Source organism: Dendrobates tinctorius, unplaced genomic scaffold (genome assembly GCF_039654945.1).
Source record: "Dendrobates tinctorius isolate UK_male_01 unplaced genomic scaffold, ASM3965494v1 ptg000116l, whole genome shotgun sequence".
NCBI lineage: Eukaryota > Metazoa > Chordata > Amphibia > Anura > Dendrobatidae > Dendrobates > Dendrobates tinctorius.
Window position 1 is genome coordinate 21488102 of NW_027361784.1, and position 25163 is coordinate 21513264.

At 46.3% G+C, this 25163-nt stretch overlaps 1 protein-coding gene across 1 annotated transcript in view; it reads left to right on the top strand.

The window, feature by feature from the left end:
* The first annotated feature begins 4798 nt into the window (after nucleotides 1-4798).
* Nucleotides 4799-25163, top strand: part of ENPP2 (ectonucleotide pyrophosphatase/phosphodiesterase 2) — a 229524-nt gene continuing 209159 nt past the window's right edge. Inside the window, exon 1 of the mRNA XM_073590244.1 lies at nucleotides 4799-4930. Within this exon, the coding sequence (XP_073446345.1) occupies nucleotides 4910-4930 (21 nt within the window). The 5' untranslated portion in view covers nucleotides 4799-4909. The remainder of the gene's footprint in view (nucleotides 4931-25163) is intronic.

The window sequence follows — 25163 nt, forward strand, 5'->3', positions numbered from 1 at the left end:
GCACACCGGGTGCTATTCAGGGAGCCGACCCTCTTCCCAGGGTCTCCCAACACACCGGCCTCACCAGGTCCAAGGTCATATCACGTGTTCCAGGGATCCGATTCCTCTCCCAGAACCTCCCAACACTGACCCTCCAGGACCTTGCTCACTGACCCAGGTCAGTGCAACAACGAACACCTGTCCGTTACCTGTGTCGGCCACACAGGTCCTCGGGTACCTCTTATCCGCAGAGGCACCCTAGCAATCACCAGTCTCTTTCACTGAGCTGCTGTCAGTATACGGCTTTCACAACCGTCAGCCCTCCTGGCTCAGCGTTGCCAGCACTGCAACATGTGCTGTTGGAACCGCAGCCCTTAGCAACAAAGTTTTTTTTTTTTTTTGGCAGTCCTTTTCTGTTGCCCCCAGCAACAAGGCTACTATATTGCCCTTAGCAATTCTCCACCATTTGTGAGGTAGCGCTGTCATTCAAAGTTGGGGGGACACTCGCATGGCAGCGAATAATCACGTCCGGCACAGGTTTCCATAAAGCAATATCACAATATATATTTCTCCTCATACAGACGTGTGTATATATATATATATATTTCTCATACAGACGTGTGTGTATGTATGTATATATATATATATATATATATATACTAGCTATGAACCCGTTCTACGCCCGGGTGGTGAGCATTTTTATTGGTATATGGTCTCCCATCCTGGTATGTGCTGCCCCCCTCCAATCCTGGTGTGCATGGCCCCCTCGCCCCCTATCCTGGTATGCATGTTCCCCTCACCCCCCTTTCCTGGTATGCATGGTCCCCTTCACCCCCCTATCCTGGTATGCATGGTCCTCTCACCCCCCAATCCTGGTATGCATGGTCCCTTCACCCCCCAATCCTGGTATGCATGGTCCTCTCACCCCCCTATCCCGGTATGCATGGTCCTCTCACCCCCCCATCGTGGTATGCATGGTCCCCTCACCCCCCCTATCCTGGTATGCATGGACCTCTCACCCCCCCATCCTGATATGCATGGTCCTCTGACCCCCTTTTCCTGGTATGCATGGTCCTCTCACCCTCTTTTCCTGGTATACATGGTGCTCTCACCCCCCAATCCTGGTATACATGGTCCTCTCACCCCCCAATCCTGGTATGCATGGTCCTCTCACCCCCTTATCCTGGTATGCATGGTCCACTCACCCCCCTATCCTGTTATGCATGGTCCTCTCACCCCCCTATCCTGTTATGCATGGTCCCCTCCCCCCCAATCCTGGTACGCATGGTCCTCTCACCCCCCTATCCTCGTATGTGTGGTCCTCTCACCCCCCTATCCTGGTATGCGTGGTCCTCTCACCCCCCATCCTGATATGCATGGTCCTCTCACCCCCTTTTCCTGGTATGCATGGTCCTCTCACCCATTTTTCCTGGTATACATGGTGCTCTTACCCCCCAATCCTGGTATGCATGGTCCTCTCACCCCCCCTATCCTGGTATGCATGGTCCCCTCACCCCCCTTATCCTGGTATGCACGGTCTTCTCACCCCCCAATCCTGGTATGCATGGTCCCCTCACTCCCCAATCCTGGTATGAATGGTCCTTTCACCCCACAATACTGGTATGCATGGTCCCCCTCACCCCTATTAAACTACACACATACAAGAAAAAAATTTATACTCACCCTTCTTTCCTGTGCTCCAGCGCTGTCACGTTCTGCTGGAGGCCGAAGGAGGAGTCTGGCACCGGAGTATGCGCATGCCCATAGCGCTGTCCAGGGCCATATTGCTGAAGACACACTGCAAATGTGTCTTCAGTAAAATGGCGCCGGATCGCGCTCCTGCCCCGGTCTCCGGCTGAAGAGAAGCGCCGTGGCAACGCTCCTACCGGTCAGGTAAATATGTAGGTATGGCGCCCGAGATCGCGGTAAGTACGCATACCGCCATCTCCGGGTGCCATACACACTCCTCACTGCTGATTGCCTCATTCTGTCTGGAGTCAGACTGCGCAGGCACGTCGCGCTTGCGCAGTCTATAAAGGCTTCGGACAGAGTGACGCTTAGCGAGTTATATGATAGATTTTGCCTCATACAGACGTGTATATATATATATTTCTCGTCTAATTCTGTCTGTCTCTCTGTTTGTAACGGAAATCCCACCTGTCGCTGATTGGGCTCTCTCTCTCTACACCGCAGATCTCCCGACAGAGGCGCGCGTCGTTCGAATGCGCTGATTGGTCGCACCCGGCCGGCCGCGACCAATCAGCGCCGCAGGATTTCCATTACAGACAGACAAGCAGAATTAGAAGATTATATAGTAGATATTGGTCACTGAGATTTTTTTTTTAAATGTCAGATGTATTTTGTACATTTTTAGCTGTTTGGTTATTATTCTTTCTTTAACATATGAAAATAAACAATTGAGATAGTAAAACGTAGGTTTTTCATTTAGTTTCCTAATAATTCTGCACACATAGAAATTCTCCTGAGAAAGACAAAACCACACTTTTACTTTATAAAACATCCAGGTTTCAGGTTTATTAGCCTCTTGGATTGACAGAGATCTCTGGAGTTGTTCAATAATAAAATGAATTATCAAAAATAGAAATTGCCTAATAATTCTGCACACAGTGTATATGTAGATGTGACCGTCCTTAATTTTTTTAAGTTTGGCCATTGACAAAGATAAGAACAGTCTATAATTTTAAGGGTAGGTTAATTTTAACATTGAGAGATAGAATATGAAAAATAAAATTCAGAAAATCACATTGTATAAATTACAGACCAGTTAGACGCTCCTAATCAACTCGTTACCTGACAGCTGTCTTACATAGTCACCTTTATAAAATACTCCTGTCCACAGACTCAATTAATCGTCAGACTCTAACCTCTACAACATGGGCAAGACCAAAGAGCTTTGTCGGGGACAAGATCATAGACCTGCACAAAGCTGGAATAGGCTACAAAACCATAAGTAAGTTGCTGCGTGAAGAGACAACTGTTGCTGCAATAGTAAGAAAATGGAAGAAATACAAAATGACTGTCAATCGACATTGATCTCTGGGGCACCATGCAAAATCTCACCTCGTGGGTTATCCTTGATCATGAGGACGGTGAGAGATCAGCCTAAAACTACACGGGGGGGATTTGTTGATGATCTCAAGGCAGCTGGGACCACAGTCACCAAGAAAACCATTGCTAACACATTACACCGTAATGGTTAAAATCCTGCAGTGCCCGCAAGGTCCCCCGGCTCAAGAAGGCACATTTGCAGGCTTGTCTGAAGGCTGCCAATGAAAACCTGGATGATCTTGTGAGTAATTGGGAGAAGGTGCTGTGGTCCGATGAGACAAAAATAGAGCTCTTTGACATTAACTCAACTCGCTGTGTTTGGAGGAAGAAAAATGCTGCCTATGACCCAAAGAACACCATCCCCACTGTCAAGCATGGAGGTGGAACAGGTACGGACTGGGGCTGAAATTCAGCCCTGGCATTTGAAATAACTCAGGCCCATGCTGCCCCCGTCCCCAAGCACCAGATGGGATATATTACCCTGGATTGAAGAAAGCAGGATTTACTACAAGACGAATATTTCACATGACACCTGTGGCCTGCTGGGGTAAGTGACTTTGTGCTCCATCACAACTCTTAACAGTTTGGGTGTCTTGAGAACACCAATTCTGTTAACGTAGCAGACAAGGCAGCCCATGACCAGACAGGCCCTTCTGGCATTTGCCAGATGGCCAGTCCGGCCCTGAGGTGGAAATGTTTTGTAGCCTCAAAATCTAAATGATTTAGAGATTATCTGCAATGAGGAGTGGACCAAAATTCCTCCTGACATGTGCGCAAATCTCATCAAGTACAAAAAAAGTCTGACTGCTGTGCTTGCCAACAAGGGATTTGCCACCAAGTATTAAGTTTTGCTTGTTAGAGGGATCAAATACTTATTTCTCACTGCAAAATGCAAATAAAGTTATATAATTTATACAATGTGATTTTCTGGATTTTAGATTTGATATTCTATCTCTTAATGTTACAATTAACCTACCCTTAAAATTATAAACTGTTCATATCTTTGTCAGTGGGCAAACTTACAAAATCGGCAAGGGATCAAATAATTATTTCCCCCACTGTATCACAAAATGTTCGGGGTGAGATTATCAGCTTTGAAAAAAAAAAAAAAGCCTTGATTTTGCTATACTTGTTCATGTGGGTTTCCTCTGGGTTCTCTGGTTTCCTCTAACTCACTAAAGACATAGTGATAGGGAATGTGGATTGTGAGCCCCAATGGGGATACTGATGATGTCTGTAAAGAGCTGTGGAAGTTAATGGCGCTATATAAGCAAGTAAAATAAATATATGTGGCCACCAAGTGGAGCACAGACTGTTGAGAGTGTTGATAACATGTCTTAATGTTGTATTAATTGGTATTGTGAGTAATTGGCCACCTTTGTGAAATCTGCCGAGAAGTAACAGTGGACAAGTCTGTAATGCTGTTGCATTTATGACCTACGGCCATTCCTTCAGTACCTTGACATGTTATGAAACTTGATTGTCTATATAGGAACAATGCAAAAAGTTATCTCTAATAAAATGTTTCCTAGGTCTACATCACCATGTTCCTATAGGTTATAAGTACACATATCCACCGATTAAAAAAATAAATCTTAATGTCCTGTTCATTTCCTTCCTAAAAATGAAATGCCTTAAGTAAAACTAAGCTAGCAAGAAGTTCCTTTGTTTGAAGATAATGTGCCAATAGGGCCATTGTCTGCAGAGACAGCTGCCACCCTTCATCTGCATTGCATAAAGCTTCCAAGCAAACAAGTCTTTGAGATACATTTCCAAGCAGTCCTGTCTTCAGCAGCTCTTGGTAAAGAACACTTTCCACTCTCATTCTGGACAAAAATAAACAAGATTGCACTTTCGAGGCATGGAGATCTGGAGTAAAGGGGTACGGTAGGCTCTTTCTCTAATATATTCTTCTGGCAGAATTAGGCTGTATCAGAACCTAACTGGCATTGAGATGAATAAAGTCTGGTTTCATGCCAGGAGCTCAAGAGAAGCTTTTGGCTTGTCTAAATTCCAGAGGATTCTCAGGAGTTGTAAGAAATTGTAAGAAGTCTTAATATCATTATTATTATTATTATTATGGTTTAATTCCTATATGCCATCAAGGTGATTTGGACTCCTCAAGAACAGATTGTGTTACTTGAGAAGGTCCAGGCTTTGTTGGAGATCTGAAATTAGAATTGTCTTATGTGGTTTAAATTACGGATTTACTTTGACTTTAAGCCTTTTGTGCTAAATTTCTGATCAGATAACATGATCTCATTCTCAACCACTTTCAATTTTGGCATTTTCTCTAGCAAGGTAGATCCATTAGATGTTTATTTGGAACTTCAAAAAGTCTCCCATAAGTTAAGAGATTCAATATTTGAGTTGACAGCTGGAGGGGGTCTTGTACCAAGCAGATGATAAGCACATTTTGTGAATATGTGGACATGATATAATGTTATTGAGATTAGATTTATTCTCTTATTCCCTGGATATATGCAGTGAAGACCTGTTTGAACATGGCTATGTAGACCTTGAAAACATTTAATCTGGGATGACTTTGCATAATATACATGTAGAGTAGTAAACATATTTGGCTTCAAATAAATATGTTTGCGAAGGTCATCCATTCTGATCTGATACTATGGGATGAGATTTTAGATTTCTGTTTGTAAGGGCAACCAGGCAATCCGCCTACAGAGGTCAAGGATCGAACAGGTTTGGTTTTTACCTGTTCAACCCTGTTGTTTCCAGATGTCAAGCCAGAAACAGCTTTTTATCTCTTCCCTAGGCTGTTAGAGCAAGCTGGGGGTTTTACAATCCATTCTGCAGCAGGTGCATTGTACAACTCGTATACATTACCACTCGTATACATCCAAGATATTCTAAAGGTCATCTCAGATCAATTCTTGACTCCAATAAGCAATATTTTTTAAATGTCATTTTTCCATTCCACACCTACTTATACAATTGTATTCAAAGCAAAGTAACTAATGTATATTTATTGGAAGCCACAGAAACATGAGATAACATTCAAACCCCAACTAGATATTGCAATTTCTTTTTTTTAAATAAGGACAATCTCTAGGATTGATCGGTAGTGAGCTCAATGATCCTTATTTAAAAAGAAATTGCAGGTTTTTTTTCCTATGGGCAATGGTAAACTTTTTGAGGATTGACTGTAAATTGCTTCCCAATCAAATGAACAGATCAATATGTAAATGAGTCTACACAAAAGACAGACATCCCCTGAAGGCCTGTGCAAATGAGTCCCACTGATGACAACTGATGTCTCCACTAATCTCCATAAGGTAGACTCCTAACAATGTAAGGTTCAATAGCAAACAAGAAAAACGGCAATAAAAACTGTAGATATTTCAGTCATTCTTGTCTGTCAAGTTGTTCTATCTGGTTAGAGGGAATCCCCTTGTGTGTTCCCCAGTGGTTTCCCCATTATCTTTCATAGAATCATAGAATGTTAGAGTTGGAAGAGACCTCCGGGGTCATCGTGTGCAACTCCCTGCTCAATGCAGGATTCACTAACCCATCTTCAACAGTGTCTGTCCAGCCTCTGTTTGAAGACTTCAATTGAAGGATATATCCTAGAGGTATACACAGAAAATATATCTAGTTGTATTGTCTGACCATAACCAGGCAGACCTTAATGGCTCATTCAACTTGTTTAGTAACTTGGCAGCAGAGAAGAACCAAAACACTGAGATGTACAGGTCAATATTAGATGGTAACATAGTTAGCAAGGCCGAAAAAACACATTAGTCCATCCAGTTCAGCCTATATTCTGTCAGAATAAATCCCCAGATCTACGTCCTTCTAAAGAACCTAATAACTGTAAGATACAATATTGCTACACTCCAGGAAGACGTCCAGGCCTCTCTTGAACTCCTCGACTGAGTTCGCCATCACCACCTCCTCAGGCAAAGAATTCCAAATTCTCACTGCCCTAACAGTAAAGAATCCTCTTCTGTGTTGGTGGAAAAATCTCCTCTCCTCCAGACGCAGAGAATGCCTCCTTGTGACTGTCACCTTCCTTGGTATAAGCAGATCCTCGGAGAGATATTTGTATTGTCCCCTTATATACTTATACATGGATATTAGTTCGCCCCTCAGTCGTCTTTTTTCTAGACTAAATAATCCTAATTTTGCTAATCTCTCTGGGTATTGTAGTTCCCCCATCCCCTTTATTAATTTTGTTGCCCTCCTTTGTACTTGCTCTAGTTCCATTATATCCTTCCTGAGCACCGGTGCCCAAAACTGTACACCGTTTTTTTTACACAATGGGTAATTGCCTTGGAGCCTCAATGATTTTATGAACTTGTTGCATGGAACTTTACCATTTACCTCCTCGAGGACTTGACCAACCTTTCGAATGGGACTTTACCATTTACCTACTCGAGGACTAGACCAACCTGTTGCATGGGACTATAGCATTAAGCACCAAGGACTCGGCCAACCTGTTGCTTCGGACTTTACCATTTACCCTCTCAAGAACTGGGCCGACCTGTTGAATGGGACTTTACCATTAATGCTGTAAGGACTGAACCGACCTGTTGCATGGGACTTCGCAATTTACTCCCTTGAGGACTGGACCGACTTGCTGCATGTGACTTTACTATTTACCCCCTTGAGGACTGGGCCAACCTGTTTGATGGGGATTTACCATTTACCCTCTGAAGAACTGGGCCGACCTGCTGAATGGGACTTTACCATTAATGCTCTCAAGGACTGGACCGACCTGTTGAATGGGACTTTACTATTTACCCCCTCAAGGACTAGACCGACTTGTTACATGTGACTTTAATATTTACCCCCTTGAGGACTGGACCAACTTGTTGCATGGGACTATACTATTTACCCCCTCAAGGAATGGACCAACCTGTTTCACGGGTCTTTACCACTTACCACTTTGGTAATTGGACCGTTTACTCCTTTTTTGCTTTAGACTGGCAATATTATTTATTATTAACTTTTTAACTTTAAGTGAACATTTAATGGTGGCAGTGTTTTGTTGACACTGCAGGGTAGTATTCTTTAGTCACTGCATTTTGATTATTTGAACAATGAACATGAATATTATTTGTCAATGAATATTATTAATAAGGTATAAATGTTCATTTTCCCAAGGCTCAAGCTTCTCTGGGAGTCTCTGATGATCCTGTAGTGAAGTCGTCACATCCACCATTCATGTGACCACTGCAGCCACTCACTGACCTTATTGGTGTACTGACAATGATTGTTTGCAATAGTCATGTAAATGATATATGTGACTTCATTTCTCTAGGGTAGGTGGGGAAAACTGGATCAGTGGTGTTGGAAGAGTTGGGCATTGAATATGTAAATAAGACTATTTTAAAGGTTCCCATGCACATTAAATTAAAGTCAGCCGAACCAGCATATACTTAATGGAACGTCTGACAGTCTAATGTATATTGGGGGGCATTTCGACTCTTTCCTGACAGATTGAGTTAATGAAGGATCCAACTGTCACGTCGCTGTCAGACTCAGGGCCTGCTGTTCCGGCTTCGGCCACTAGGAGGCGCTGGACTGGCATGTCGCCGCCAGACTCAGGGCCTGCTGTTCCAGCCACTAGGAGGCGCCGGAGTGACACTTCGCCGCCAGACTCGGGGCCTGCTGTTCCGGTCTAGGTCACTAGGAGGCGTCGGGCCGTCACGTCGCCTTCAGACTCGGGGACGGCTGTTCCTGCCTCGACCACTGGGAGGCGCCGTGGTTCGCCTCAGGGTGAGGGTGGTGACAGAGAAGAGGCTCCTGCGCAGGCATCTGGTGGCTGCAGGCTCCGCTCCTCTGTCAATCATGTAGGGCTTACTGCATGTCCGTCTGGCCTGGTCCTGGGGGCGGTCCTGGTTACATCATCAGTCCGGGAACCTGTGAGGGATGACCTGATCCCTCAAATACCTTGGGACTGGTCTTGCAAGCCGCCGGATATATTCTTGGTTCCTCTGCGTGCTACTGTGTAATTTGCTATAGTTAAACTCTGACCTCAGCCTGGATTTCTGACCTCTATTCTGATATTTTGACGCTGACCTTTGCTTGGATTCCCAACTCTCCTTTTGCCTGCTGATTTTGTACCTTGCTGCCCTCCTGGTTTTACTGACCCTGGCCTGGAATTTTGACTCTCCTTCTGTCTGCTGATTTCGTACCTCTGCTGCCCTCCGGCCTCCGATTCCTGCCTCCTGACTTTGATTACGGGTTTTAGTTTTGACCACTTGGCGGCCGTCCTGCTCTGGTCCACTGCTTCTCTAAACAGCTACCCCCTGGGCCTTGCTACAATTCGAGATCCCTGTATAGGGGTTAAGGGTCTCGGGGTTACTTGAGATGCTGTTCCTACTGCAGCCCAGATTTGCAGACGGCCGTCACACCAACCTGTTGAAGGCCTCAGCTTCCCTTGAGATCGAGAATACAGGTGTGCTCCAGATTATGGGTTTATTGCAGCAGTTCAAACCATTCTTTGGCCTACACCTATTTAATGTGTATGGAGGTCATAAGATGTGTCAGTGATGTTGGTTGTGATGGGATGAGTTTCCTTTAGGAGGTGTGAGATTTCTCTTCTTACTTGATTGTATTATACAATCAGCTGCATAATGTCCCAGTCATTGCCACAATTGCAAGTCTAGTGTGAAATGCTGATTACTAAGCGGGAGGTGATAAGGAGAACTCAAATAGTCCATTCTTTGTAGTTTCCTTTGGAGCTCTTCAAGTGTAAATTTACACTTGTTGGGGCCTATCTTAAGGCAGATATTTAGTGTTCTGTGTGATGAGTGACAAGATCATCTCCGCCTCTGATCACTGATTGCTAATCACTTGGGTAAACAGTGTTATCAGCTCAGTTCCTTATCTGTCATGGTGTATTTGACTTTTATATCCCCTAGCTATTAACTCCCTATGCAACTGACACAAGGCTGCCCATAAATACTGGGAGGTAGGAATGGCCTCCCCTCTCATATGTCTTGTGATGGATCTGGAAGTTATATTACAGTTTCTATGTATGGCTACTGCTATCATTTGCCTTAAAGTGATGTCATGGTCATGTTGGTTTTTGCAGTTTGCCCATCGCCCCCACTGCCCTATATCCCCTACTAATAACTAACAAGAGTCAATCTAGTCGCTCAAGGCTGCAAAATAAATCAATAAAATCAGAGGGTGGCCACATTAATGATCTATAGGCTTCAATTACCATAAATGCAGACTGGCTATTTACTGAAACTATGGGCAAAAAGGAGGGGGTTTCTTAGCACTAATACTTTTTGGAAACGTTAAGTTTTTGTCCAGAATAAGGAAAAATGGCTATTCCAAAAATGGGTTGTATTTATATGATATTGTATATCTGCCACTTTCACGTGAATGAACCTGAACTACAGTACTAAGGTAGAATGCATAGGAAGGCATTTGTGGAAAAAAGAAAACTCTCAGCTGTGGAGTACCGAAAGAGTTAATTAAAGAATACAATGGCATGGTAATATATTTTTAATCTTCTAGAGGTGTTGGGAATTAAAAACTTTTTTATTAATTGCAAATGCTCCCAACAAAAAGATACTTTTTTCTTATTCTTGGAGAACCTTTGTAATGTAAGATATGAATTCCTAATATATTTAATTAGGAAATTACAGTTGAGGTCAGAGTTGTATCTAGGTTTCCTGACACCTCGGGCAAGAATTCAGTTTGGCAGCCCCTCCACTCTGCTTAATCCTTGTGAGTAGTTGTCATGCATCTACTTACATGCCGACGAGATACTTTTCAAGATTCTCTCAATGTTCAATTTTCTCCTCTGTCCCCCAACACCTCGTCCCTCTCCTCTCAGCTGAAGACTTTGTCTCATTCTTCAAGCAGAAGATTGAGAACATTAGAGAATGCTTTGGCCTACAGTCCCCACAGCCCTTCCTCATAACTACTTAGCCCTCTTCCTCCAGCTTCTCCGTCATTACAGAAGATAAACTTTCTCATCTACCCTCCAGATCACATCTCACTACCTGTGCACTTGACCTGATCCGGTCCCACCTCATCCTAACCACAGTCTTCATGACTTCACACCAACCCTAACCCATTGTTAGGCGTCGGATTTCTGTCGCTGCACAGCGAGAATCCCGAGCCTTACTTCCAGCGGTCTCCCATTCCTCTCCAGCCGCAGAGGAGGTTGCTCAGCAAACTCGTCGGTCCAGGCGCTCTGCCCAGACCAGCTCCGTGGGTTTGCTTGCTGCTGCCACCTCTGGCGCAGCTATGACAATACATGCTGCTCAGCAGCAAGATCTCCCATTGGAGATCGAAGGTCACGTGCTCAGGTCCTGCTCCTGTTCGGATTGGCCCATCCGAGAAGCCAGGAAGGTCCCGGACGCTCGCGGCTATAAAAGGTTGGCATGGGCGCTCGGCCATGCGCTAGGATAAGACTGTATTTACAGACTATGTGGAGTGAGTGATGTATGCACGTATGAATGTCTCTGGTGAATGACTCATTAAGAAACCCCTACCCTTGGTATGCATGTGTTGTGCGGCCTAGCCTGCTAGCGCCCAGGCTTAGGTGTAGGTAGGACAGAGGTTGAGTCAGGCATCAGTCCTCACCAGGGACTTGGCACGCCTCAGTACACGTGCTCCACTTCATAGCCAGCGTCCATAGCGGCGCTCGCGGCAGCGACGCCGCGCGCTCAGTGGGCCTAGAGGGACTCTAACCCCGTGTCCTTGGGGTAGAGTTCTGTGGTCGTACACTGTGTGCTCTATTGGTCAGGCTCTGTGAGCTAAACAGGCTCCGGCATTTACGTTCAGCGGTTGTGCGACTCTGTGCATTAACAGATTTTGCACCTGTTCATATTGGGTGACGTAACCCACGTGTGACTGTTTTTACGCCGCTCTATTCTTCCGCCATTACTTAGCAGCAGTGTACCACCTCTGCACGGTGGACCCCGGGCTGCGAATGCACCTACTTTTATTTTATAATTTGGTGCGTTCCGCCAGCCCTAACACCCATCTCTTAAACCTATCATTAACAAATGGTGTCTTCCCTCTTGCTTTAAACATGCCTCGATCAAACTCACCCTCAAAAATCCCTCTCTTAACCCATCCTTTGTGTCTAGCTATCACCCCATATCACTTCTCCCCTATACCTCAAAACTACTGGAACAGCTTGTCCATCTTGAATTGTCATCCTACCTCTCCTCCCGCTCCTACTTTGACTCGTTACAATCTGGCTTCCGACCACATCATTCAACTGAAACTGCTCTAACTAAATGACTTACTAACCTCCAACGCCAAGCAACACTACTCTGTCCTCCTCCCCCTAAATCTATCGTCAGCCTTCGACACTGTGGACCATTCCCTCTTACTACAGATTCTCTCATCTCTTGGCATCACAGACTTTGCCCTATCTTGGATCTCTTCATACCTAACAAACCGGACATTCAGCGTCACCCACTTGCACACCACTTCATCATCTCACCCCCTATCTGTCCGTGTCCCCAAAAGTTCAGTTCTAGGACCCCTGCTCTTCTCCATTTACACTTTTGGCCTGGGACAGCTCATAGACTCGCACGGCTATCAGTATCATCTCTACGCTGATGACACACAGGTCTACCTCTCTGGACCCTATATCACCTCCTAACTAATCAGAATCACACAATGTCTGTCCGCTACTTCATCCTTCTTCTCTGCTCGATTTCTAAAACTTAAAATGGACAAAATAGGATTGATCATCTGTTCCCCATCGCACTCCACCCCCCCTCAACAGATCAATCCATCAAAGTCAATGGCTGCTCACTCTCCCCAGTCCTGTAAGATCGCCGCTGTAGTGTAAAGGCCCTTTTACATTTAGCGATCCGACCAGCGATCCGACCCGGTCAGGATCGCTGGTGCATCGCTAAATGATCGCTTGTGAGCTTTCATACAGAAAGATCTCACAGCGATGCAGCAGCGACGCAGCGCACGATACTCACCTTTCACACACAGCGATCCTGGCGTCCTCCCGCCCGCCTCCACACGTCGCTCGTCGTCACAGCAGGAAGTCTCAGCAGGAAGCGCCCGACGAGAAATGGAGCCGGACATTCTCGCGCGATCAGCGATGGACAGCGGGGAAGCCGGTCGGAGGTAAGTATCACACATAACGATATCGCTAGCAATATCGCTATAACGTCACAAAACCAGTGACGTTTTAGCGATATTGCTAGCGATATCGCTTAGTGTAAAACCCCCTTAACTCTTGACTCTGCTCTCTCTTTTAAACCACATATCCAAGCCCTTTTCACCTCCTGCCTACTCGAACTCAAAAATATTTCCCAGATCTGTACATTACTTAACCAATAATCAGCAAAAACACTAGTGCTTGCACTCATCTCCCACCTTAACTTCTGAAACCTCCTGGTCTATGGCCTCCTTTCTAACACTCTCACACACTTCCAATCTATTCTAAACTCTGCTGCCCAACTAATCCATCTGTCCCCCACTAGTACTCAACCTCTGCTCTCTACCAATTCCTTCACTGGCTCCTTATTGCCAAAACACTCCAGTTCAAAACCCTAAGCATGACATGCAAAGCCATTTGCAACCTATTTCCTCCATTCATCTTTGACCTAGTCTCCTGGTACTTACCTGTAGGCAACCTCTGATCCTCACAAGAGTCCATCACAAGAACCACCAGCACTACTTGAATATATCCCCAGAAACACCAGGAGTAAAGAAATATGTCACCAGAACCAACATCAGTAGAGAAATACATCACCAACCTTAGCACAGCAATCAATTGTAATGTCAGGTCAGCCCCATATACAATTGCATCACATGAACCTACAACTCACAGTATGTCCTTAATAATGGTAAGGTGGTACAGGGAGTTGTTGACAGCCATCAGACTGTGAACCATACAGGGACCACAGTTCTGATGAGACACAGGCAGTATCACCTCTCATACTGTTTCCTCACATATTCCACAACCCCTATACTGTCTCCTCACAGATCCCCTTGCTCCCCACACTGACTTTTTTCCTCTCACAGGTCACCCTCGATCCCCTTCCTGTGTCCACACTAATGCCTCCAATGCTCTCCTCATACCACTTCCCCTCCCCATCTCCATTTCCTCACACCAATCCCACTCTGGCTACTCAGTCATTATGTGTCCACAACAATCCCCTCACTCCTCAGTGTCCACAGTAATCCCTCCCTCACTCCTCCTACTGTGTCCGCATCAATGCACCCCGCTCCTTATATTTTGTCTGCACTATTTCCTCCAATCTTCATACTGTGTCTGCAGTAATCCTCCCACTCCTCAGTGTGTTTGCACCAATCTCCTAGATCCTCATACTGTCTGCACTAATCGTCCCACTCCTTATAGTGTCTGCACCAATCACCCCACTCCTCATACTGTGTCCACGCACAAACCCCCCACTCCTCATACTGTCTGCACTAATCCCCCCACTACTCATACTGTTTACGCACTAATCCCCTTACTCCTCATACTGTATCTGCACCAATCTCCTTATACTGTGTCCGCACAATCCCCCCACTCCACATAGTGTATATTCATTAATCTCCCCGGCTCTTCATAATGTGTCTACACAAAGTCACCCCACTGTGTTTGCATTAATCCCCCCACTCCTCAGAGTGTCTGCACCAATACCCCTCGCTCCTTATACTGTGTCTGTACAAATCTTCCCTTCTGCCTCATACTGTGTGTGCACCAATCCCCCTCATACTATGTATGCACCAGTCCCCTGCACCCACTCCTCAGTGTGTCCACACCAATCCACACCCCGCTCCTTATACTATGTTTGCACAAATCCCATTTATTCCAAATATTTTGTCCGCAACAACCCCCTTCTTCATATTGTGTCCACACCAATCCTCTGCACACCTTCCTCAGTTTCTTTGCATCAATCCACACCCTGCTCCTCATAGTGTGTACACACAAATCTCCTCTAACTCCTCATACTGTGTCTGCACCAATCCCCACACCCCCACTTCTCATAGTATGTTCACACTAATACTGTGTCTGTCTTGAGCCTCATATATTCCTACATCCACCCCCATTCAATTACAATAAATGTTCGGTACTTTCAGCTCAAGGGATTACCAGACCATCATTCACCAAGCCTATGCGGAACAGGAGAGTGACATCACCAGTATGATCAGATGACCTGGTCGCACTGCTGAAGCTGCCCTGTCCCGGAAATACCAGCATTCAAAGCTTCAATTTTTCTCGTGTCCGAAATAAGCTAGCACAATTGATTGCTTTTCTGAGCCAGATATCAGCTTGACAACTGGCAGTGAGAGTGGCTGACTCCCACTCCATGGGGCAGCAAAATGCAACTGCATCAAGAGGCCCGACGGCGACCCCTGCTGTATGCACCTGGGGCAAGTGCCCCACCTACCCCCTCTAGATATGCCCCTGCTTGAAGTAATCACTTTAAACAGATAAGAAGATAGCAGGGCATATCAGCCAAATTGTGCTCTCATAAGTGCTAAAGACAGTTGCCATGAACTGGATAAATAACAAGCAGTTGGTAAAGTGGCATTTTATGTTGCGTTTGGAGAAACCCCTTGTCATATTGAGTTAGTTTAGTTATTATTGTTTGGTGTATTGCAAACAGCAGAATGTTTGAACATTTTGCTAATAAACTTAATTTTCAATGGGAGATAAATAGAGTTGAGCGAAATGGGTCGAACAATTTCAAAAGTCGCCGACTTTTGGCAAAGTCGGGTTTCATGAAACGAAACCCGACCCTAGGATGAGGTCGGCCACGAGGTCGGCGACTTACGCGCCAAAGTCGCGTTTCAAAAGTTTGTTTAGCGCTCTTTTTCAGCCAATCAGGATCCACGGACACTGTGGGCAACGTGATGACATAGGCAGGGGTCGCCACCATCTTTCAGAAGGGCATGCAAGTGATTGGCTTGCTTTGGTGGGCGTCACAGGGGTTATAAAAGGGCGTGCACGCCGACCGCCATCTTACTTCTGCTGATCTTAGCATAGGGAGAGGTTGCTGATTCTGTAGGGAGAGCGTTAGGCAGGGAAGAAGACAAAAAAACTGCTTCTGCTGCTAGCGATTTTGCCTGTGCAACACACCAGTCACTGTGTGTGCAGTGCAAGGGGAGGCTATAATGTGGTGGATCAGCGGTGTTGGTTGTTAGGCTGCCTTAGGTTGTTAGGTTGGTTGTTATAGCTTCCTGACAGCTGCATTGCTGTTTCCCCACTGCTCTGCAAACTGCTTTTTTAAAAGCAATCCCAATTTTTTTTTGTCCTGCTAAGGTACTGAGCGTGCATTTATTCACACCATACTGCGGTGTACGCTCCTCACACAGTACCGTGTAACGGCTGTTATCACAGCCACAGTGAAGCTATCTGTGTCACTGTGGAAGGATAAGTGGAGGACTTGTTCCGTTCTTACAGACCTACACTCTAGGGAGATTCCTATTCTGCCCAATTCTTCAATTCACTTTTTTCACACCTGTGCCATCGAGCCTGTGACATAGCGCTCTGATATTCAGTGGGCCTCACACAATCCAAAAGTGTCCAGTGTCCACAAGTGTCTGCAGAAATTCAAAATCTCCCAGAAATTCAAATCTCCCTTATCCTGTAGTCACTTTTTTCACACCTGTGCCATCGAGCCTGTGACATAGCACTGTGATATTCAGTGGGCCTCACACAATCCAAGTGTCCAGTGTCCACAAGTGTCTGCAGAAAATCTAAATCTCCCCTGTCCTATAGACACCTTGTACCTTGTTTTACATTACAATATAGTTTGTAGGATTTTGTCTACATTTCTACCAAAAATGAGGAAGGCTGGTGGAAGAGGCCGTGGAATTGGGCGGGGGTTGGCAGCTGGTAATGATGGTGTTGGTGGTGGATCTGATGGTAGTGGCAAAAGCAAAATAGGACCGAATGCAGGAGGTGTTGAGCCTGCGTCATCGTCTGGCTCCATAAGGCTTCGAAGGCTTAGTTTTCTAGGAGTTGGCAAACCGCTTTTAACGCCAGAGCATCAGGAAAAAGTTTTGTCTTACATTGCTGACTCAGCCTCCAGCTCTATCGCCTCCTCTTCTGAAGTTGTAAAAAGTAAAAGCACTGAGTCGTCATTGGAGGCTCATGTTCATGAACCACACCTTTCCTTGTGTCCTTCACCACAACCAAGATTGAAGGATGACGCAGGCCATACTACTGATTACTCCATGGAGCTGTTTTCACATACCATGTCTGGATTATCAAGTGAAATGGTGAATTACCCAGGCCAAGATGAATCTGACATGGAGTGCACTGATGCACAGCCGCTGATAGATGATTCTGCTGGTACATTCACTCAGAGCACTACATTGTCCTCACAGTGTACAGAGCCAGATTCTGACCCTGATGAGACTCAGGTGCCCCTTCCCGCACACTATACCACCATACACGGTGACACAGAGGAAGGTGCACATGACATTGAAGAGGAGGTGATGGATGACCCAGTTGTTGACCCAGATTGGCATCCATTGGGGGAAGAGGGTGCTGCTTCCAATAGCTCAGATGAGGAGCATCCGCAGCAGACATCAACATCGCAACAGCTGTTATCTGGCAGACCCGGAGCACTCCAAAGACAGGTTCCAAAAATCAAAAGAGTTGCTGGACAGCTTGTCCAGAGGGTCAAAACATCACAGCGTGCTAGGCCGCAAAATGTCTGCCAAAGTAGGAAGAGTGCAGTGTGGCACTTTTTTGAACAAAATCCTCATGATCAGGCCAAGGTTATCTGTAAGAAGTGCGCAAAGACCTTTAGCCGAGGGAAAAATCTGAAAAATTTGAATACCAGTTGCATGCTTAGACATTTAACCAGCATGCACTTGCAAGCGTGGACACAACACCAAACCTCAAGTGCCACATGTGCAACTGATCACAAAGAAGGTAGTCAGCAACGCTACATTGTTTCCCCCACTGTAAGCCCACCAGTTAGCACAGCAGCAAATGTTGAGGTGTCGTTGCAAGGCCACAGCAGTCAGGGAATCCCACTGTTATATCAACGAAATACTGAATCTAGGCCATCAGAAAGAACACCAACTCCATCACCATCATCAACCCTCTCTCAGTCCGCCCTGTCCACCGCTACTTCCACCATATGCAGCTCTCAAGTCCAGCTCACCCTCCCAGACACTATGAGTAGGTCAAGAAAGTACTCAGTCTCTCATCCGCGTACACTGGGTTTGAACGCCCACATTGCCAAACTAATCTCGTTTGAGATGATGCCCTATCGGTTGGTGGAAAGCGCAGCTTTCCGCGAACTCATGGCCTATGCAGTACCACGCTATGACCTACCCAGTCACCACTTCTCTCGCAAAGCCATTCCAGCCCTCCACCATCATGTGAAAGACCGCATTGTCCATGCACTCAAGCAGTCAGTGAGTGGAAAGGTGCACCTCACAACTGATGCATGGTCCAGTCGGCATGGCCAGGGCCGTTACGTGTCCATCACTGCGCACTGGGTTAATGTGGTGGATGCAGGGTCCACAGGGGACAGCGGTGGTGGGACAGTGCTGCCTAGCCCACGGTATAGGAAACAGTTGGCTGTAGGCGTTCCACCCTCCTCCTCCTCCAGAAGCGAAAGCTCGTCCACAGAGCACAGTCGTACGAGCACTCCATCTGCAGCTGCCACTGTTGCACACGAGGTGTCCCCCTATCGAGCAGCTAGTGGAAAGCGTCAGCAGGCTGTGTTGCAGATGATGTGTTTGGGCGACAGACACACCGCCGAGGTGCTGGCCGAGTACTTGAAGCGACAAACTGAGTCATGGCTGGGCAGTGTACATCTTGAGGCAGGCAAGGTAGTTAGTGATAACGGCCGTAATTTTGTGGCAGCCATAGCCCTTTCAAAACTCAGCCACATACCTTGCTTGGCTCACACCTTGAACCTGGTGGTGCAGTGCTTCCTCAAAAATTATCCGGAGTTAACAGCCCTGCTCCATAAGGTGCGAAGACTGTGCGCGCACATCCGCCGGTCGCCTGTACACTCCGTTCGTATGCAGAAGCTGCAGCGATTGCTCCACCTTCCCAACCACCGCCTCATTATCGACATTGCAACAAGGTGGAACTCCACCCTGCACATGGTGGAGCGGCTGTGCGAGCAGAGGCAGGCCATAATGCATTTGTGGGAGGATACACGGCCAGGCACTTTGAGAGCAGACATGGAGTTGACAGGTGTGCAGTGGTCGAAGCTGAAAGACCTCTGTAAAGTCCTTCAGTGTTTTGAGGAATGCACATGGCTGGTAAGCGCAGACGACGCCATCCTAAGCATGAGCATCCCACTTATGCGTCTGCTCATGCAAACTTTGACGCACCTTAAGGAGCAGGCGTCTGCAGCCAATGTTGACGAGGAGGAAGAGGTGGAGGGAATCCTTGATGACATTCAGCCATTGTCTGCTCAGGGACCTCTCCTGGACGAGTTGGAGGAAGAAGAGGAGGAGGAGGATGATGATGGGGATGATTACTTAGGGGAGGAGGATGCATCTCGTGGGGCAAGTTAAAATGTTGGCGTGGCAAGGTCTGGTACAGGGTTTGTGCGTGACTGGAGGGATGTGGATTTGCCAGAAAGTGCTCCTCCAACCAGCACTTGCAGTGCATCATTGACACCGGGAACATTGGCCCACATGTCAGATTATGCCTTGCGGATCCTAAAAAGGGACCCCCGCATTGCCAAAATGATGAACGATGACGACTACTGGTTGGCCAGCATCCTGGATCCACGCTATAAAGGCAAATTACAAAACATGCCACAGGAGAACCTTGACCTAATATTGGCTAATAAACAAGCAACTCTGGTAAATCGGTTGCTTGAGGCATTCCCAGCACACAGCAGCTGTGATGGTTCTCACACGAGCCGTACGGGCCGGGGGCAGCTTGGCAGAGGTGTTCATGGTGCACACAGCAGAAGTGGCGTTGGAGACAGGGGTTTCATGACAATGTTGTGGACTGATTTTTCAAGTACCGCTCACACAACTGGTAATACAGCATCGATGGAAAGTGACAGGAGACAGCAGTTGTCAACTATGGTTACAAACTACTTTTCCTCCCATATCGATGTTCTCCCACACAGGTCTTTCCCCTTTGACTATTGGGCTGCTAAACTGGACACCTGGCCTGAATTGGCACAATATGCCTTATAGGAGCTCACTTGCCCAGCTGCATGTGTGCTATCGGAAAGAGTCTTCAGTGCAGCTGGATCAATCCTGACAGAAGAAAGGACCCGTCTGTCAACCCAAAATGTGGATGATCTAACCTTCATTAAAATGAACCATGCATGGGTTTCCAAGGATTTTGTCCCACCTTCCCCTGATGACACATAGGGTGACAGAAAAATGGCTTGCTTTGGTCCACCTCTTCCTGGGACTTGACCTATTTCGCCTTTTGCATCAGCTGAATGTCCAACATCAACATATGCCACTTTCTAAAACTCTCTAACTGTGCTGCCTCCCCCCCCCATGGCCGGGGTCACCACCTAGCGCACGACACCGTGCGAGTGCTGTTGCCCTGGACAGGTGGGTAGGCCGACTCTTGGGCGCGGGCACTGGCACAGGGTCCCTCATAGTGCAATCAAGTGTCTGACGGTGGTGGTGCACACCCGCCGTCAGACACACCGCCGTACTATGAGGGGCCCAGTGCCAGTACCGACGCCCACGAGTGGGCCTCCCTTGCTTGGGCAGGGCCCCAGCATTTGCAATCTTTACCTCTCCCTGCTCCTCCGCTGTGTAGTCTGGGCCGTCAAATCCATACTGTGCCTGACACCGTCTGAGCCTGCCTCCTGATGTATAGACATATCTTTTGAATGTGTACGCTATCCATACATGTTATCCGGGGATACGGTACCCTTTCTCACCTTTGTGCAATCACGTGCAAGCCATACTGGGCCTTACACCGTCTGAGCCTGCCTCCTGATGTATAGACATATCTTTTGAATGTGTACGTTATCCATACATGTTATCCGGGGATACGGTACCCTTTCTCACCTTTGTGCAATCACGTGCAAGCCATACTGGGCCTAACACCGTCTGAGCCTGCCTCCTGATGTATAGACATATCTTTTGAATGTGTGCGCTATCCATACATGTTATCCGGGGATACGGTACCCTTTCTCACCTTTGTGCAATCACTTGCAAGCCATACTGGGCCTTACACCGTCTGAGCCTGCCTCCTGATGTATAGACATATCTTTTGAATGTGTACGCTATCCATACATGTTATACGGGGATACGGTACCCTTTCTCACCTTTGTGAAATCACTTGCAAGCTATACTGGGCCTTACACCGTCTGAACCTGCCTCCTGATGTATAGACATATCTTTTGAATGTGTACGCTATCCATACATGTTATCCGGGGATACGGTACCCTTTCTCACCTTTGTGCAATCACATGTAACCCATACTGGGCGTGAGAACGGCTGGCGAGCTGTTAAGCAAGCTACAGCACCTGTGGTTTGCACACGTAAGTTTTTCATTTTTTTCAGGAATGACGGTTAGGCCTAATTCCGGAACTGCGGTTGACCTGCACTTACTGGGAAATCATCGTTCGCGAGTAATAATTGTAATCAGTGATCCCCATCACTAAGGTTGTTCAGCGGGTTATCTGCACCTGTAAGCGACAAACGCTGGCCTTTTCAGTGTAGCGCACATGCAGCCACGGACATGTAAGGGCATGACACACCAGTTATTGGCCAATCTCATGTGCCAGAGCCTCACGTGTCCCTCTAGTAAGCCGGACTCGGACTGCGGGGCATGACGGAGTCTCGTTCGTTAACGGAATTAAGCTTGCAATGTGTGCATCTGTTCTGTAGCTGGCATGGTTGAGGTTGCCCGTGTTGAGTCAAATTATGCCGTAGGCTCCACTCCTGGTGGTGCCCTTCTGGACATTCCTTTAAGGTTCAGCTTTGCAATCATACTGCCCACGTAAAACAAACACTTTGCCTTCATGAACGCTGTTTGGAGGGTCATGACTCGTGGGAATAACGCCGCCCAATCAGTTAACCTGCTAGAGAGATCCTTCGTTGCTCCCAAGCATGACATCACACTCCCTAGGAGGAAGGTAATGCCACTGTGGCGACCGTACTCCTGGGGGCGACACAAGTGCACTGATGCCCAGCCACTGCTCGATGAATCTGCTGGTACATTGACCCAGACCACTACATTCTCCTCGCACGCTACCCGGCCTGAATCTGACCCTGATGAAACTCAGGTTACCCTTCCCATATACAGTTCCATCTTACACGGTGACAAAGAGGAAGCTGCAGATGAAAGTGCAGGTTCGGCCCTCCCGCCATCAGACACACCACCGTACTATCAGGGGCCCTGTGCCAGTGCCGTCGCCAAAGAGTGGGCCCCCCCTGCTTGCTCAGGATCACAGCACTTGCAAGGTTGAAATACTGTGCAGTGAGATGGAAGATGGGGACGACGAGGAGTCCAGACTAGTACAGGGATTCCCTAGCGAGGAGACTTATTTGATTGTTTTCAATGTTGGGACAGCAATTTTTGGGGAGCACTATACTCTGGAGAATGATAGATGGGGCCCACCATACACTGGAACATTCCAAAGGTGGACATCAGACACTGGAGCAGCATTTACAGGGCCCATTATACACTAGAGCATTAGAAATGGGGCCCATTATGTTTGGAGCATTATTTGGGCCCATAAGACAGTGGAGCTTCATCCATGGGGACCAACATATACTGTAGCATTATGTGGAGCTCATCATATACTGTTTCAAACATTATATGGGACCAATGATTCTGTATGGAGAAATAGATGGGCCTCGTCATGAGATGTAAAAAGTGAAGTATTTTTCATTGTACTATACCGTTATTTCTCTGCCGTATCGGAGCATGATGAGTTGTGGTATTATGTGTTAAAGGGGCGCTCTTTAGCCCAGGGCACATGAAAACCTGGAGCCAGCCCTACCCCCCCACAACTTTAGCCAAATAAACCCCATTTTTCAGTGCGTAACTTGTATTATGAAGTTAATTAAGGTTGACCAGCTTAAGTAAGAAGAATTGATGCTTTTGGCATTCAAATGAGCACTGTAGGTGTGTTTCCTGTCCTCCTCTCACTGCCGACTTTTATTCCTCATTGACTTACATTGGGTTTCGTGTTTCGGGACGACCCCGACTTTTCCCTATAATCGGCCGATCTTGCTCGACCCGACTTTTGGAAAAGTCGGGTTTCACGAAACGAAACTCGACCATAAAAAACCAAAAGTCGCTCAACTCTAGAGATAAATAATTTTAATTACAACTTTAATATTTGAAATATCATGGGGCTGAGGCAAGAAGAGGCTGCTCACACTGCTGCCCACCCTATCTGACTTACTACTGGAGATACAAGGGGTGCTGTGGTTATGAAGCAGCTCACACAACTGCCTATCCTGTACATCTGATCTAATACTGGAGATACCAGGGATGCTGAGGAAAGAAGGGGTTGCTAACACTACTGTCTATCTGATCTTATACTGGAGATATCAGGGTGCTGAGGTACGAACAGTCTGCTCACACTATTGTCCACCGTGTGTATTTGTCCTAATGCCAGCGATACCAGGGGTGCTGAGTTAAGCGGCTGCTCACACTGCTGTCCTCCCTTTTGATCTGATCTAATACTAAAGCTACCAGAGTGCTGAGGTAAGAAGAGGCCACTCACACTGTTGTCCATCCTGTCTTTATGATTTAATACTGGAGATGTATGGTATATAGATTATCCCCAGATCCCTGCAGTGTTCCCAGGTACCTGTTCTATTAATTGCTATTACTGCCAAAGCACATTCACACGTGTAATGTACAAACCAGGAAGACAAATACCAGAACCTGACAGGTCCCTGCTCAGATTAGGAAAAACCCTTCTCTGACCTTGGTCTGTCCCTGCCTGACCACGGAGGTTGGCACTCTAAGGTAATGCAATGGTGCCCCCACTTGATGGAAGCTAACCTTGAATTTACTTAGCAGCTCCTAGGATCGCTAGCGTAGTGGTTCTCTAAGGAAAAAAGGAATCACACACAAAGCAACTGCAACTAACCCAGACAACAGCACAGTGAATGAATCCAACAAAGTCTGTCACCAGCAGGAAACACCAGTAGGGGAAGGTATTTAAAGCTGCACCCGAAAGGCGATAGGACAGTCAAAAAGAATAAATCAAAAACACCTGTTACCCAAAACCGACAAAGATAACAGAACTAAAACACCCAAAGAAAAGGTGTAACAGTTATGGCTCAGCAGAATGAGGCGTCGAACACAGAACCAAGGGTTCGACTCCAGAAGCATGACATTAATATTCTAGGACAGATCTTTGTCAGTCTAACAAGATAATGGCCATTTTAATGTGCGATAAAGATTATCTCCATAGACAAAACAAGTGTAATGTTCATTTTAATTGTATTTAGGCATTTATTCATATTGACACTTCTCTATATTCTATTCACGGAGAACCCCTTTGAGTTTGGCTTGACTCAATTGACCTTCAATGCTTGCCTAGGTTGTTTGAACCAAATTATACTTTTAAGTAGCATAATCTGAAATGTTAGACTCAGCTCCTGGTAAATTAATTTCCTATAATCAGTGTATATGTATTAACCATTAGACCCTGGGCGATTATCGATATTCAGAGAAGGCCAAAAAATGCCAAGCAATCAAATAAGCCTGGGGAGTCACCTTTTTTTGTGGCAGGTGGTATAGATGGACACCAGAGGGAAAATTTGAAGTTTCTTCATGCTCTGTGTTCAACAGTACACTTGTGACTACAATACAGTGTTAAAGTTTTTTTAATATTATTGTGACTTTTACAATCTGTCAATTAGGACCAAAGGGTGATGACCACTTTTGGGATATCTTTTGAGTCATCCTTATAGGGTTATTGCCTAAAAGATAAGTTATATCCATGGGATATGGCATAACGTGTTGATCATTGTGGGCCAACTGCTTGGAATCCTAAGGTTCCTGAGACTGGGGCTTTCCTAAACAAGCTCTCATGCAACTCTATTGACCAAAAAAAAAAATAGCTCTTGTAGGAGGATGATTAAAAATCTAAAATTAAAAATGGCCCAATGGTTGTTAAAGAGGCCACGTAAACATGGAGCTGTCTCTGTCCCCAAGCTTCAAGATTCAGCATAATACTGCTTTTTGATACAAGGATTGA